The following is a 14231-nucleotide window of genomic DNA, read 5'->3' on the forward strand; positions in this document are numbered from 1 at the left end:
GATATGAGCAAAATAAATATTGCTATATGGATGCAAGCTGACAAGCAAACATTACCTTGTACTTTGTACTTGTCTAGCATTTCTTACATTTAATGCTTTTACCTAATACTTTATAGTAAATTTTAGAATAACATGTATATCAAAAATTTTGCCTCTTTTTTCATGAAGTCATCACATAATAATTACATATAGCACAATTCATATTAGGATCTTCTAAGTATTACATGAACAAACGTGTGTTATGAATGAACCTATGAGTTTATGCTTCCATTTGCTTTCCTGCTAGAATGGTGACCCGTAACCACGATTTGACGGATTCCATATACCCGGCCAAACTGAATCTGAACCAGTGGAACTTCGTCGGCGCGACGTACAGCTACCCTACCGGAAAGGTCAAGGCTTGGCACGACGGGATAGAAATAGGAAGTCTTGACGTCGGCACGTTCGAGATAGAGACTCAGTACGACATCCGGGTGGGATACCTACACGGGGACCCCCGGCCTTTTGAGGGACGAATCGCCTGTATACAGATTTACAACATCCCTTTAAACGGCGATCAGATCAGGGATGCAGCAAGAAAATGTACCGGTCAGTAATTTAAATTTACCCGTGGTTTAATGATAGCAATAATACGTCGATAAAGGCTAGACATATCATCCAGGCAGTATGATACAGCAAAAAGCAGTTAATCAAGGTAGCAATTAAACACTATTACCTGTCAAAAAGTGCGGAAACGTGCTATTAATTAAACAATGATATTGTCCAAGAAAGGTCCATCATACAAAAAATATACACATATTCGGCCCGCGAAAACATACCCAAACACTAGTAAATGAGCATAACACCAACCACGAAGTCGGCAGCCGTTGGGATCTCATTTGACTTTAATTCAACTTAAAATCGTTTCGATTCGTATGTAACAGTAAGCGTGGCCTAAATGTATTCAGACAAAGTACTCAACGATTGGGTCTTCGCATCGTTCCCTTAGTTCTGAAGCCAATGAAATTGCAATTTGTAGGTTTAATCTACTACAGGTTTGCGCCTGGATAAAAAAAATCTAAATTTGAATACACTGAATAAATTAAATACGCTGTTATCATTGTTTCTTTTAAACTGGGAACAATAAACATATTAATCAGACATATGATGCACGTCTGAGGAAGTATAATACTCGTATCTATCTTCACGGTTTCCTAGCAGCTGCACAGCCGGTCGGTTTGTGGCGTCTCAATAAGCTGTACGGTCTGACAGACATTAGCGGAAACGGAAATGACGCCACAGGTGAGGGCGTGGCTCTTGGTACCGGAATGTACGGTGAGCCCGAAGGTTCCTACGTCTTGTCTGGCAACAGCACCTCCTACATAGAGATCCCAGACGACAGGACACTGGACACCCGCTACTCTCTCACTATCCTGGCCTCCGTGTACCCGACTGGACAGTCTGGGCCCTTACTACATTACGGAGACAACTCAAGCGGCGTCCACATGTGGCAAGACTCCACGTACTTCTTAAACGCCAGGTATGGGCAAGTGAGCGTGACATAATTAGCAGTTAAGGCCGAGGTAACCATCAAGTAGATATATTGTTGAAACATCGGTGATTTGCCGATTATTTAGCTTTTGTATTCTCCTAAGGCAACTGGCAAAACCTCCCATCACCTCTCACATTTGACAAAATGACTATTGAAGTGCTGTGTATAAATAATATGGCAGCGCGGGTAAAGGCTGCAGATGAGCTGACTAGGGAAAAAAGTATGGAGAGGCGCTATGGGGTAAGGGATGGGAAAACATGTGGATTATGACATTTCCAAAAGTTTCTAAATATTTCTAACAACACTCTATAATTTTTTTACCATTGTTTCGAATTATTTCTAACATTTTGTAAATAGGTCAGTGAGATGGGAAGGAAGTAATTCACACATCCCTGTGATGATACCCCAGGGTAGACTGCCTGGGCGTCATGCATTGATGCTTTACAACAAAAGAGCCACCAGTGTCCAGCAGTGAGATCTAAAAATATACAGAAGAATACAGAAGAGTAGGATTAGCACCTTCTTTTATCAGGGCAATTCTACACATCTACCATTTGGTTATTTGTTTGAAATATTTCTAAATATTTCGAATAGTGAAAGAAACACATGGGTAGTTCAAATTTATTCTAAATAAAGAGATCTCTGTACAGTCAATTTCAAAATGTTTCAGAAATATATAATGAATTCAAATATGTTCAAATTTTCATTTTAGAATTTTCGAAAAATTTAGAACTCTTGTATTCTTTTCTTCTAAATAATTCAAAATTACTAGAAACATGGAGAAAAAAAACACGGTAACGCGGAATTGACTCTAAAGCAAAACAAGAATTCCGAGACTTCATACCTCCATGAAATATGGGCTTGATATGTAAATGTAAATTTCCTCTTTAATTATGCAAATTACCTCCGCATTAACATGATATATGCATCGTAAAGTATGTTAACTTACAGATGTCCAAAGTATGACATTCCCATTATTCACCATTAAAAAATCATAGAATGTTTGCATAAAGTATGCAAATTAGGTCATCATTTGCATAATTAGTATCTGTTGATGTTCTGCCTGCCATAGCTTACATACATAACATGTATGTAAGTAGTATAATGTAAAACACTGTAATCATAGAATTTCCTCATTATTTATGCAAATAAAGTCCTCATTTGCATAATTTGCATTTAATCATGTACATCTCTCTCTTAGCTACCTACACACCAAAAATTATAAAAATATGTTGTTCCTATCTGGACTTATTGGCTTTTAAACATTTCGCCAGAAAGTGCCCTGCAGTTCCAAAACAAGCTGCTAGGGGGACCAAACTCACACCACTTATTCCTGACAGGAAAAGCAATCTGTCACCAAAACATCAAGACCAAAGCATGTTCAGGACAAAAGATACAAAAACCGGAAGTTCTCCTGCAGTACCAAGGTCATCCACCAGGAGGCCCATATTTGACCTTGACGTTTGTCTTCCTAAGACTAACCAACATACCAAATATCATCATAATCCATAAAGGCGTTCTGAAGTTATGCTGACCACAAAGTTGCGGAAACACAGACAGACACACAGACATACATACATACATACATACAGACAGACAGACACGCCAAAAACAATACCTACATTTTTCATGGAGGTAATAATGATAATAAAAATAAAAAAAATGCACCTGCTTTAATCACCTTGTTTTTTCTCACATTTCAAGGCTTTTTAGCAGAAATGCAACCATCAATCAGACCACACAAGCGCAGTATCTCACACTTAACCAGTGGAACTCCGTTGGCTTGACGTACGACTACAACTCAGGCATCCTGAAGCTTTGGTCCGAAGGTCTGGAGATCAGCAGTACAGACATCGGCGTGTACCAGCTCGGGACCAACCACGCTGTCCGCATCGGTGCCGTGGGGTCCGATTCCTTCAACGGAAGCGTTTCCTGTGTACAGATTTATGACGTTGCCTTGAACCAGAGCGAGATAGAACATGCCGGACGACTTTGTAGAGGTGAGACAAAGAACTTTGAATCATCGTAAGATTGAAATGGGAATCTGTGTAGCAAAAAATCGTTTAAAGGAAAACCTTAATGATATAGAATAGAAATAATTAGTATTATGTTTAAACTATTTTGAGATTGGAAACAAGGGAAATCGTAGATTTCAAACCTCCGGGTTTTTTTGTGTTCTATTGGTTTAGGTTATTTGTTTGTGTATAGAATGAAAGTTATGTGCGTAATATGTTTGTATGTGTTTGATGGCTACTGACGGTTGGTTAGGTATGGACTGTTGATCAACGTATCAGTCTGACAGCCTGCACCGTCACCCGCGCCATTACCCCCGCCGTCATCCCGCGCCGTCATTGCTGCGCCGTCACCCAAAATTTTTATCGGAACCAGACACCCCTCTGTTTGACCCCTTTTGAATGCTAACACCCAAAACTGCAACCGCCCCATTCCTTAACAACATGGTAATTACCATTTTCAGCATGGCGGGGGTGTCCGGAGCACTTAAAAACCTTTTATTTCGACGCCCATAAACACATATGCAATTAAACAAAAACGTTCTGCATCATCTGCAGCCCAATAGCAATACGTATACCGAACCACAGACAAATCCGTCCAGCCGATTGCGAGAAACAGCTGCTGACAGAAATGTTTGGAACCATAGTAAAACCTCCTCGCGGAAGGATATCTCCTTCCCCGGAGGTAAAAAGGGAAGCACGTCACGACCTTCAACCAATCTTGGAAGGAGGTCGTGAGATGTGATCGGGGCTTCAAGGACCAAGCCATTACGTACATACGCATTATGACGACGAGGTTTCCGACAAGGTGTGCACGCGGTTCTCTCAGTCCTAGGGCTTCTTACCATGGTAATGTACAGAGCAGAAAAGGACAGTTTCTTACTTACTACTAGTTTAAACAAGATTCAGCGAAAATATTTTAAATTAAAATACACTATAAGTGAATACGCTTTTATTAATGTAATTGTAAAGATTTTTTTTTCAACGGGGACCAATGGACATACTCAAGCGTTGGTGCTCGCCTGAGGAAGTATAATACTTGTATCTATCTTTAAATGCTTTCCTAGCACCTGGGCAGCCGGTTGGTCTGTGGCGTCTCACTGAGCAGTACGGTCTGACGGACACGAGCGGAAACGGAAATGACGCCACCGGTGAGGGCGTGGCTCTTGGTACCGGTGTGTACGGTGAGCCCGAAGGTTCCTACGTCTTGTCCGGCAACAGTACCTCCTACATAGAGATCCCAGACGACAGGACACTGGACACTCGCTACTCTCTCACCATCCTGGCCTCCGTGTACCCGACTGGACAGTCTGGGCCCTTACTACATTACGGAGACAACTCAAGCGGCGTCCACTTGTGGCAAGACTCCACGTACTTCTTACACGCCAGGTATGGGCAAGTGAGCGTGACATAATTGGCAGTTACGGCCAAGGTAATCGCCAACTTATTAATACTGTGGATAAAGGTGTGATATGTCGATTATGCATCTTGTTTTCCTCGTAAGGCAACTGCCAAACATCTTACCACAATACGTACTTTACGGAATGACGACTTGAGTGTTGAGTATAAATGATAAGACAGCGAAGGTATAGGCTGCAGATGACCTGAATAGCGAAGAAAGTATGGAGAGACGTTATGGTGAAGGGGAGGATGGAGAAGAGGTTGAGAAAGAAAAATGCAAATCTGGTAACAAAAAATAGAATGAGGTCATGGTAAGACCATATTATAATTGTTTAAAGTGAAAAATTCATCTGCGTTAATTACCTTGCTTTTTTTCTCGCCTTTTAAGCCTTTTTAGCAGAAATGCAACCACCAGTCAGACCTCGCAGACGCGGTGCCTCAAACCAGACCAGTGGAACTCCGTTGGCATGACGTACGACTACAACTCAGGCATCCTGAAGCTTTGGTACGAGGGTCTGGAGATCAGCAGTACCGACATCGGCGTGTACCAGCTCGGGACCAACCACGCTGCCCGCATCGGTGCCGTGGGGTCCGATTCCTTCAACGGAAGCGTTTCCTGTGTACAGATTTATGACGTTGCCTTGAACCAGAGCCAGATAGAACACGCAGCAGCTCTGTGTACAGGTTAGCCATCCGTGTTTGAACTATTATAAGATTTGAAAATGAAAACACGTTAGCACTAGATTTCTCTACCAGATCTTTCCGCCAAATAGATAACTTAAAATGAACTGACCTAAAGGGGTATTTGGTTGGTAGTCACTCAGAGAAAAAATACTGGTAGTAAGTGGTAAAATCTATGGCAAATTACTCGACCTCCCGCTTCCCCATCTGGTTTTGCACACACACACACACACGTACAAGGCATGGTCAAAGTAATTTTAAGAAATGGCACAACATCAAAACGTAGAATTATCACCAGATCGGGAATCAAGACCATGCGCGCTGTTGTTTTAAAATGTTAGTATAAGAACGGAAGTTACTACTAGTGTTCAGTAACACTCTGTGGTAAAACTTTTTTGCCCCGGCTTTTTGCCCGGTTTTATGGTAAGTAGGTAGGTAGGTAGGTTGGGTGCTTGGTTGGTAAGTTCCTGGGCCATGCACAAACCTATTAGATTGATGGAGTTGGATCATTTGCATATGGATTGGATAGCCTTCAGCTATACCATTGGGGAGTAGGGGTGACAGGTTGATTGACGGCACTTAAATACGATGACTGCAACACTGATTCACGTATATATTGTCATATACATAGAAGTAGCGCAGTGCATTAAGTCACTGCTATCACTGGGAAATTTTGTATCTGCTCTTAACCCTCAAGAGAACACATTCCCGGACTGATTAATCTGTACTCCTGGGGTCCGCGCGGACCCTAGAACAGTTTTTTGCTAATTTTAGAAATTATCAACATGCTACCAGCTTAATTGTTTTGCGAAGTGATGTGTGAACCTCCATGTCCACATTATGTACAAAAATCATGCATTTTCAACTTTTCGTATTTTTTGGTGAAGAAAAGAAGAAATACCCAATTTTTAAGCCTTATTCAGACCGAAGGGGCTTTTCAGGCCCAACTTTAATCTCAGATAGCGCCTGAACGGCTTGCGCCAGAAGCATCAAATTTGGTGACCTTTTCTAAAATGTATCTGGGAAAAAGTTCATATTAGTTTAATACTAGTAAGTTAATTATTTTTTTGTATGTTGCCATTGCAACGGGTTTCTGATAGGCAGTTTTTTTAAACATCAGTAATTTTGGTTAAACATAAAAAATAAGGGTTTTATGTCAAAGTACACTTCCTTTCTAGCATTAATAACATCTTACATAATTAAAGATAAGTTAAATTATGTAATATTCATAGAATATGCTAATTTGATGACGCCATTGGTCAAAATCCAATATGGCGGACCATATTTTTAGCTCTGACATCATATGACGTCATAGTTACACCAAAGTTGTTAAAATTTAATTCTATAACTACACCATTCTATGAAAATGTGGTAGCCGTATTATAAGTGCAACAAACATACAAAAACGGAAATAAGGTTATGTATAAGAACGTCAATGTATCCATTACGATGGAAAGCCGGCTGGGGTCCGCGCGGACCCCAAAAGAAAATCAGATAGAATTTTTTTTTAGAAATCGGGAAAACGGAGTTTTCTGCACTGTATTGAGGGACAACTTTGTGGGTGACAATTACCTAAAATTTCAGAAAAAAATCTTTAGAAACAAAAAAGATATTACAGAATATATAGTGCTGGGGTCCGTGCGGACCCTAGGTGTTCTCTTTAGGGTTAAACTAAAGAAAATATCAATATGCACCCCGTCAGCTTTTTTAAAAAGCTTTCCTTGTTTTATTCAATATCACTAGGTAGCAGCATCGCTTTGGGAAAGCCTGCGACACAGAGTAGTGATTATGGTGACCACGCGCTCGCAGCAAGAGCCGTGGATGGATACACAGGACCAATTAACCAGTGCACACATACACAACTCAACTTTGAGCCGTGGTGGAAGTTGGATTTGGGCGGAAGTTACATCATCGAAAGAGTTCGTCTCCTGAACAGGAGAAACGGATATGGTACGGATGCAGTGCATTTTTCTTATTGCAGTGAATTTGATGTTGGTCAATTCGATTACGCGTTACATGCTTATAAAGTTTAAACGGTTGATCCAACACAAAGAGATTATATCACCTAGAGATGCCGACCAGCAGTCACTCCGGCCTTCCTCAGTAGATAGATCCAGTAAGACTTGTCATGTGGAGTTTCTGAAAGTGACGTTAATACTGGGTTAGGTAATTAGTAGACGATACCGGCCCCCGTCGCGGTTGAGTATATGTATATGTATCGGTATAGCCGGCACAACCTTCCTTCGGCGTAGCTAATTTCCGTCTCGTAAACGGTCGATTCCATTTGAAACGGTGGTGCCATTTCGCAGTACGGCTAACTTTAAGTTTATTAGCACGGCCCATCCACACCGTGATGTTTCGTGGCGTACAGATTAGGGTTTAGGAGCTACACTCTTGGACCTAGGTCAGAATCCGAGGTTATGCTTTTTTTTCAAATAATACTTACGATTCTACATGACCCTCTCTTATATTTGCAATTAGAATATTGCTCTTTGTAGTATATACTACTTTTTAGTCGTTTTTGGACGCTCAGATATGGCATTGACCATTCAGCGAAATGGCATCGGCCTTTTCAATTGACATCGACCGTTTACGACACAGAAATCAGCTTCGGAATAACACACCAGCTTGAATAAAGGGTGATGGGCCCTGATGTTGATACACAACTGAGAATATCTTCACTTGCATGATGCAGCGAGTTAAATTTGATATACCATTTTATTTGTCACTAATACATTGTTACTTTAATATTAAATCATTATATATGATAATTATAAATGTGTACCCATAAGTATAAAGTGTTTCTTTTATCAAATTAATATTCTCAACAATTTTTTTCTATGTTATGCCACAGGAGAGCGCCTTGAAGAGTTCCAAGTTCGAGTTGGAGAGGATTCGGACATTTCAAAGAACTCCATCTGCGGAAGAACGGCCAATCAGCTGGACGAGCCACCCGAGGATCGGAGCATCACCGTCGACTGCGCTCAGCCAATCACTGGCCGTTACGTGTCCGTACAGCTGATCAACCGGACCGATTATCTCACACTGTGTGAAGTAGAAGTGTTCGTCGCTCAAGGTAATAATTCAGAATGCCTCCCCGGAAGCTCTGATGTACTCAGTACTAAACGCTAAATGTAACCCAAGCACACTGTTGACAAACTGTTGCCTTTTATGTCACGTCAGGGTTTCATTATTGTACATGCACACCTTATTTTTTAAAAGCAGGACGGTCTTTACGTATTGATGTACCATTAACGATTTTATAATTGATGTATAATATTTTAAAGGAATGTTACAATTGACAAAATCAGCCTGGTCCTGCGAAGTCGGTTGAAGATAAAAAAATTTGATCGATTGATTGATTGATTGTATTGAAAATTGATACATTTCCGAAAAAAGATGTGTCAAGTGGATATGATTCATGCTAGATTGAATTGAAAAGTTATTCAAAGAAACAAAGTAAGGCCTTTTTGATTAAAATGATCGTAAATACCAGTGACTCAAGACATTTTCAGATAGTAACCTCACCCATAAGGCAGACATAAACGACATTTTGTACATTGCACATCTCTGCTTACAGCATTTAATAGTTTAATTATGGAGTTCTCGGCTTGTCTTTATGCACTCCAGTAATGATTTACAGACTCTGAAGCCTTTCGTTACTTTAGCCGTCTGGTCGTTATACATAACCTGGTGCCGTAACCGTCACTTGTTTCTCCTTATTAATAAGGAAAAGATGCAGGGTGGCTAACGTTGGACTTCTACTCAGTGATCAACTCAACTGGGACCCCCCACGATGACGGCAGTATTGTTTATGACGCCTATAAGACGCGGGACGGGAACCTCTCCACCTACTGGCACCCAACAGGCGTGACTGACAACCAATACTTCATTACTTTTGATTTGCAAGAATACTATTGGGTGTCCAAGATCCGCGTGATTGGCTACGAGGAAGATGACGCAGCCACTCATCACATTGCCGCCTTCACCATCATGACAGCGCTGGACACAACAGGAAGTTGGACCGACGTCATTTCCTTTTCCGGTTTGGCGGGGAGGCAGTTGAAGGCGTTTACAGGGTTTGTGGCAATGAGTCGCTACTGGCGAGTGGACATCACGCAAACGTCACACGGCCTCGAGCCGTACGTGGCCGAGATCCAATTGTACGGGTATTTGGGTAAATATTGAAGTTTTTTTTTTACTATAATAAAAGTTCTTAGACACCTAGAGCTTTAGACGAGTCCCCTTCTTGTTTAATAGACTGACCCACTGAAATGTGTCACGTGGCGTCAACACTGGGTCAAAGGTATCTGGTAAACTATGTCGGCCCCCGTCGCGTTCAGTGGTTGATGTATAATGTTGATAGCCGTTTTCACACTTCTCAAGAAGTAGTCCTGTTCGTTATTAAGTACTTTTATTTCGTGTTGTGAAGGTTCTGAGCTGACTGAGAGAGAAACGTGTCGTACTTATATTGGGTAGCCAAACAGTACCCCGTGTGATACTGCTAGTTATCACACTTACGGGCACGTCTTAATCAAACCTTATCTCGGCCCAGGAACGGCATTACAATATAATATGTCTCTGTTCTCCCAGCCTATCCTCGACAGACCGCAGAAGTGATGACCTTCTCCTCACCCAAGTCTCCAGCGAACTACGCCAGGCACCCAGCATCCCTCAGTCAACCACTGACCGAGATAACAACATGTCTGCAACTGCGCAGTGACGACGCCATTTTTGGTACTCCCGTCAGCTATGAAATGTCAGCCAATGCATTTAAACTGATCGGACAAAGTACGGGGAAGTTTAGGGTAAGGGGAGTACCAACAATGTATTGTTTGTGTTTGTTTGTATCTTTCTACAGCGTACCATGGCAAGATTTTGCTGCCTGTTTTCTGATAACAAAGAAAAGTACTTTGGTATTTACGGGCCGACAAAATGGCTGATTGAATGCACGTTGTTAGCCCTCGGCACCCACATTGTAAATATTAGCCGATGATTAAAACAACACCGGTGTATGTAGCAAAGAAATTCTCTAGGATACCTATGAACTAACTTGCCTCAAAAGTTGTTTTGCTGACACATTTTTGAACCTAGAAGTTGGGAATATTATAATAATCCATCTGAAGCTTCTAAAAAGTTATGCTGTCTACAGAAAGACAAAAACACAAACACACATCAGCTGCGTCCACACTGGGCCTGTTTAAGGCATAACAATTTTGTCATTCATATTTCCACACAGATTTGTGTAAATGACCAAACTACTAACGAGGTAGAACTTATCGTCTCGTATCCACGCTTCCTGTGCACCACGTGGTCCAGTACAGCGGGAGACTGGAAGTTTTACGCGGACGGGACAGTGATCGCCTCCGGATCGGGGCTAGCACAAGGGACAAGCATTCCGGCGGGAGGAGTCTGGATTCTAGGCCAGAAACAGGATAGTATCGGCGGGAGTTTCGACACTTCTATGGCCTTTACCGGAGAAATCTCTCTCCTGAACGTGTGGGACCGGGTGCTGACTGAGGCGCAGATCGGAGCGGCCAGCAGCGGCATGGCAGAGGGGAACATCATCAACTGGAGACAGGACACATTTCTACTCTACGGACAAGTCACGAATAGCAGCGGTAAGTAGACTAATGAAGGCTGTATGAAGCTTTGTTGAGCGTACATTTATGAGGACAATAGAGACAATCTCATAAGCTTTAAAAGCCGTTACACAAAATACAATCATATTTACAGTCTCTATATGATAAATATTTTACACGGCTCTTGATTTTTTTTCATCAGGATGTGAAGATTCTAGAAGCACTGGTAATGAAACTAATTACCAGTGGGACATCGCTCTTCCTGTGTCATCTCCTTTGACCTTCAGTGTCATGGCCGGAAATGACGTACACATCGCCTTGTCGTCACAAGCAGCTGAAATCAATGACACGTATGAGATCGTCATCGGTGGTTGGAACAACACACAGTCTGTTATTCGTCGTGCACCGGACGGCGATAATGAAGTAACAGTATCAACTCAAGGTACGCGTTTCTTCCTATATGTTACCAACTCAGACTGGTTGTACGCACGCAAGTCTACATGCTCTGGAAACCTTACTCATAAACTGTGCCCACACAGTCATATACAACTAGGAAAATAGTCTTCTCATTTTAGTCGTGGCGTCTGTGTCAAAACAAATGTGTTTTCAGGCATCATGCAATTATAAGCTTTAATATTTTTTTTTAGATATTTTGTCATCTGATGAGTTCAGAGGCTTTTGGATCTCCTGGGCGGCAGATGGAACCATCGCTGCCGGTCGCGATGGAGAAAGCAGTCCGTTCATGCAGTGGCGGGACCCTAACCCGCTCGGTATTGCGTACTTCGGGTACTCAACAGGTTGGGGCAGTGCCGGAGAGTTTAGATTCCCCTGTCAGCCAAGTATGTGGATGTCAACTTATAATTAGTCAATGCAATTGTTGTATATGTATCTTTACATTTCACGCGTCGGTATAAAGAGCGCCCTAACGTTTTCATTGACATTTAGATCAGAAAGTTCTCTCGCCTGGAGCATTTGATCAGTCACTCTGGTCTTCCTTTAGTAGACTGACTTAGTTATGCTTATCACGTGACTTCTTTGAGGTATGACGTAAACACTGGGTCAAAATTAGGCGATGTCGGCCCCCGTCGTAGTCACACTTCGGAATCCACATGACAAGTCTCACTGGATCAGTCTACTGAAGAAGACCAAGGTGACTGGTCGAGAGCTCCAGGCGGGAAAACTTTGTTTTGGTTCAAAGGTTCTAACTCTAAATGTCAGTTGTATGATTAGGCCACACCGACTTAATTTTATGGATGACATCCTCTGAAGACCCCTAAACTAGTGCGCGCGGGCGAATAAAAATGTTACTAAACCACAGGAATACAAAGCCCAAGTATTGAGAATTTGCCGCAGAGCATAGAGACGTATACGACAAGCCGGCTTTTTGCGGAATGTATGGATCGGCACTGTTCTTATGAGTTCTTGAATCATGGAGCTTCGCGTAGGTTGGGTGCCCGGCTCCCTATTGTCGCTACCTTCCATGGACTACCCAGGCCTGGAGACAGGCCAGAGCCTCGGGGGACGTGATCTTTTTTTTAGAACAGCCGAAAATCAATGCGCGCGCGGATGTCATACATAAACTTAAGTCGGCGTGGCCTTACGTGAAATGTTTTTTTACCTCCATGAAATGGAAGGTATTGTTTTTGGCGCATCTGTGTGCGCGCGCGTGTGTGTGTGTGTGTGTGTGTGTGTGTGTGTGTGTGTGTGTGTGTGTGTGTGTGTGTGTCTATGTGTGTTTGTGTTTCCGCATTTTTGTACCTTCATTAGTCCATAACGCCTTCATGGATTGTGGTGATATTTGGTATGCTGGTAGGTCTTAGGAGGGCGAAGGTCAAGGTCAAATATGGGCCTCCTGATGGATGGCCTTGGTACTGCAGCAGCACTTCCGGTTTAAGGTTGAGTCAGGGCATGGCTGAGAGGAATCTCCTTTGTACTTGCGAGGCAGGGTAACAGATGTGGCTATGCCCAGCGAGGCATCGCGCTCCCTCAGGGGAATAGGTGACCTATTTCAGGGCAAATGTGGCAGTGCCACTGTATGGCTGTGTGTTTGAAAACAAACAACCTGTGTTATTACCTCCATGAAAATGGAGGTATTGTTTTTGTTGCGTCTGTCTGTCTGTCTGTCTGTCTGTGTGTTTGTGTCTCCGCACATTTGCGGCCAGCATAACTTCATAACGCCTTTATGGATTGTGATGATATTTGGTATGCTGGTAGGTCTTAGGAAGACGAAGGTCAAGGTTAAATATACGCCTCCTGGTGGATGACCTTGGTACTGCAGCAGAACTTCCGGTTTTTGTATCTTTTGTCCTGAATATGCTATGGTCTTGATTTTTTGGTGGCGGATAGATTGTCCTGTCTAGTAAGTGGTGTGGGTTTGGTCCCCATAGCAGCTTGTTCTAGAACTGCAGGGGACTTTCGGGCGAAATCTTTAAAAGCCAATAAGTCCAGATAGAAACAATGTATTTTCATCATTTTTGGTAGGTAGGTAGCTGAGAGAGAGATGTACATAATTAACTGCAAATTATGCAAATGAGGACTTAATTTACATAATTAATGAGGAAATTCTATAATTACAGTGTTTTGCATTATAGTACTTTCATACATGCAATGTACTAGTATGTAATCTATGGCAGATGGAACATCACCAGATACCAATTATGCAAATGATGACCTAATTTGCATAATTAATGCGAAAATTCTATGACTCCTTAGTGGTAAATGATGGGAATTTCATACTTGGTACATGTGTAAGTTAATCAAAAGTTAACATCACGATGCATTTATTATGTTAATGTGGAGGTAATTTGCATAATTAAAGAAGAAATTAACATTTACATGTCAAGCCCATATTTCATGGAGGTATGAAATCTCGGAACTCTTGCTTTTTTTTTGTTTTCCATTTTTTTTGTTCAGGATACTCATTACTGATGCCTTCGTATTACGGCTTTGACATCTACAAAGTACCCGTGAATGGAAGCATGATAAGTGCCAGTCTCCGCACCGCTTGCGAAGCCCAGGGGATGA

The 14231-nt window shown here is 42.1% G+C and overlaps 1 protein-coding gene across 1 annotated transcript in view; it reads left to right on the forward strand.

Moving 5' to 3' along the window:
- Nucleotides 1–11254, forward strand: part of LOC109470109 — a 32987-nt gene extending 21733 nt beyond the window's left edge. The window contains exons 8-17 of the mRNA XM_019768891.1: nucleotides 287–588; nucleotides 1198–1519; nucleotides 3236–3531; nucleotides 4611–4932; nucleotides 5333–5628; nucleotides 7369–7575; nucleotides 8480–8701; nucleotides 9356–9802; nucleotides 10219–10433; nucleotides 10865–11254. Of these exons, the coding sequence (XP_019624450.1) occupies nucleotides 287–588; nucleotides 1198–1519; nucleotides 3236–3531; nucleotides 4611–4932; nucleotides 5333–5628; nucleotides 7369–7575; nucleotides 8480–8701; nucleotides 9356–9802; nucleotides 10219–10433; nucleotides 10865–11254 (3019 nt within the window). The remainder of the gene's footprint in view (nucleotides 1–286; nucleotides 589–1197; nucleotides 1520–3235; nucleotides 3532–4610; nucleotides 4933–5332; nucleotides 5629–7368; nucleotides 7576–8479; nucleotides 8702–9355; nucleotides 9803–10218; nucleotides 10434–10864) is intronic.
- Nucleotides 11255–14231: the final 2977 nt, after the last annotated feature.

Source organism: Branchiostoma belcheri, unplaced genomic scaffold, assembly GCF_001625305.1.
Source record: "Branchiostoma belcheri isolate BF01 breed outbred unplaced genomic scaffold, Haploidv18h27 scaffold22, whole genome shotgun sequence".
Lineage (NCBI taxonomy): Eukaryota > Metazoa > Chordata > Leptocardii > Amphioxiformes > Branchiostomatidae > Branchiostoma > Branchiostoma belcheri.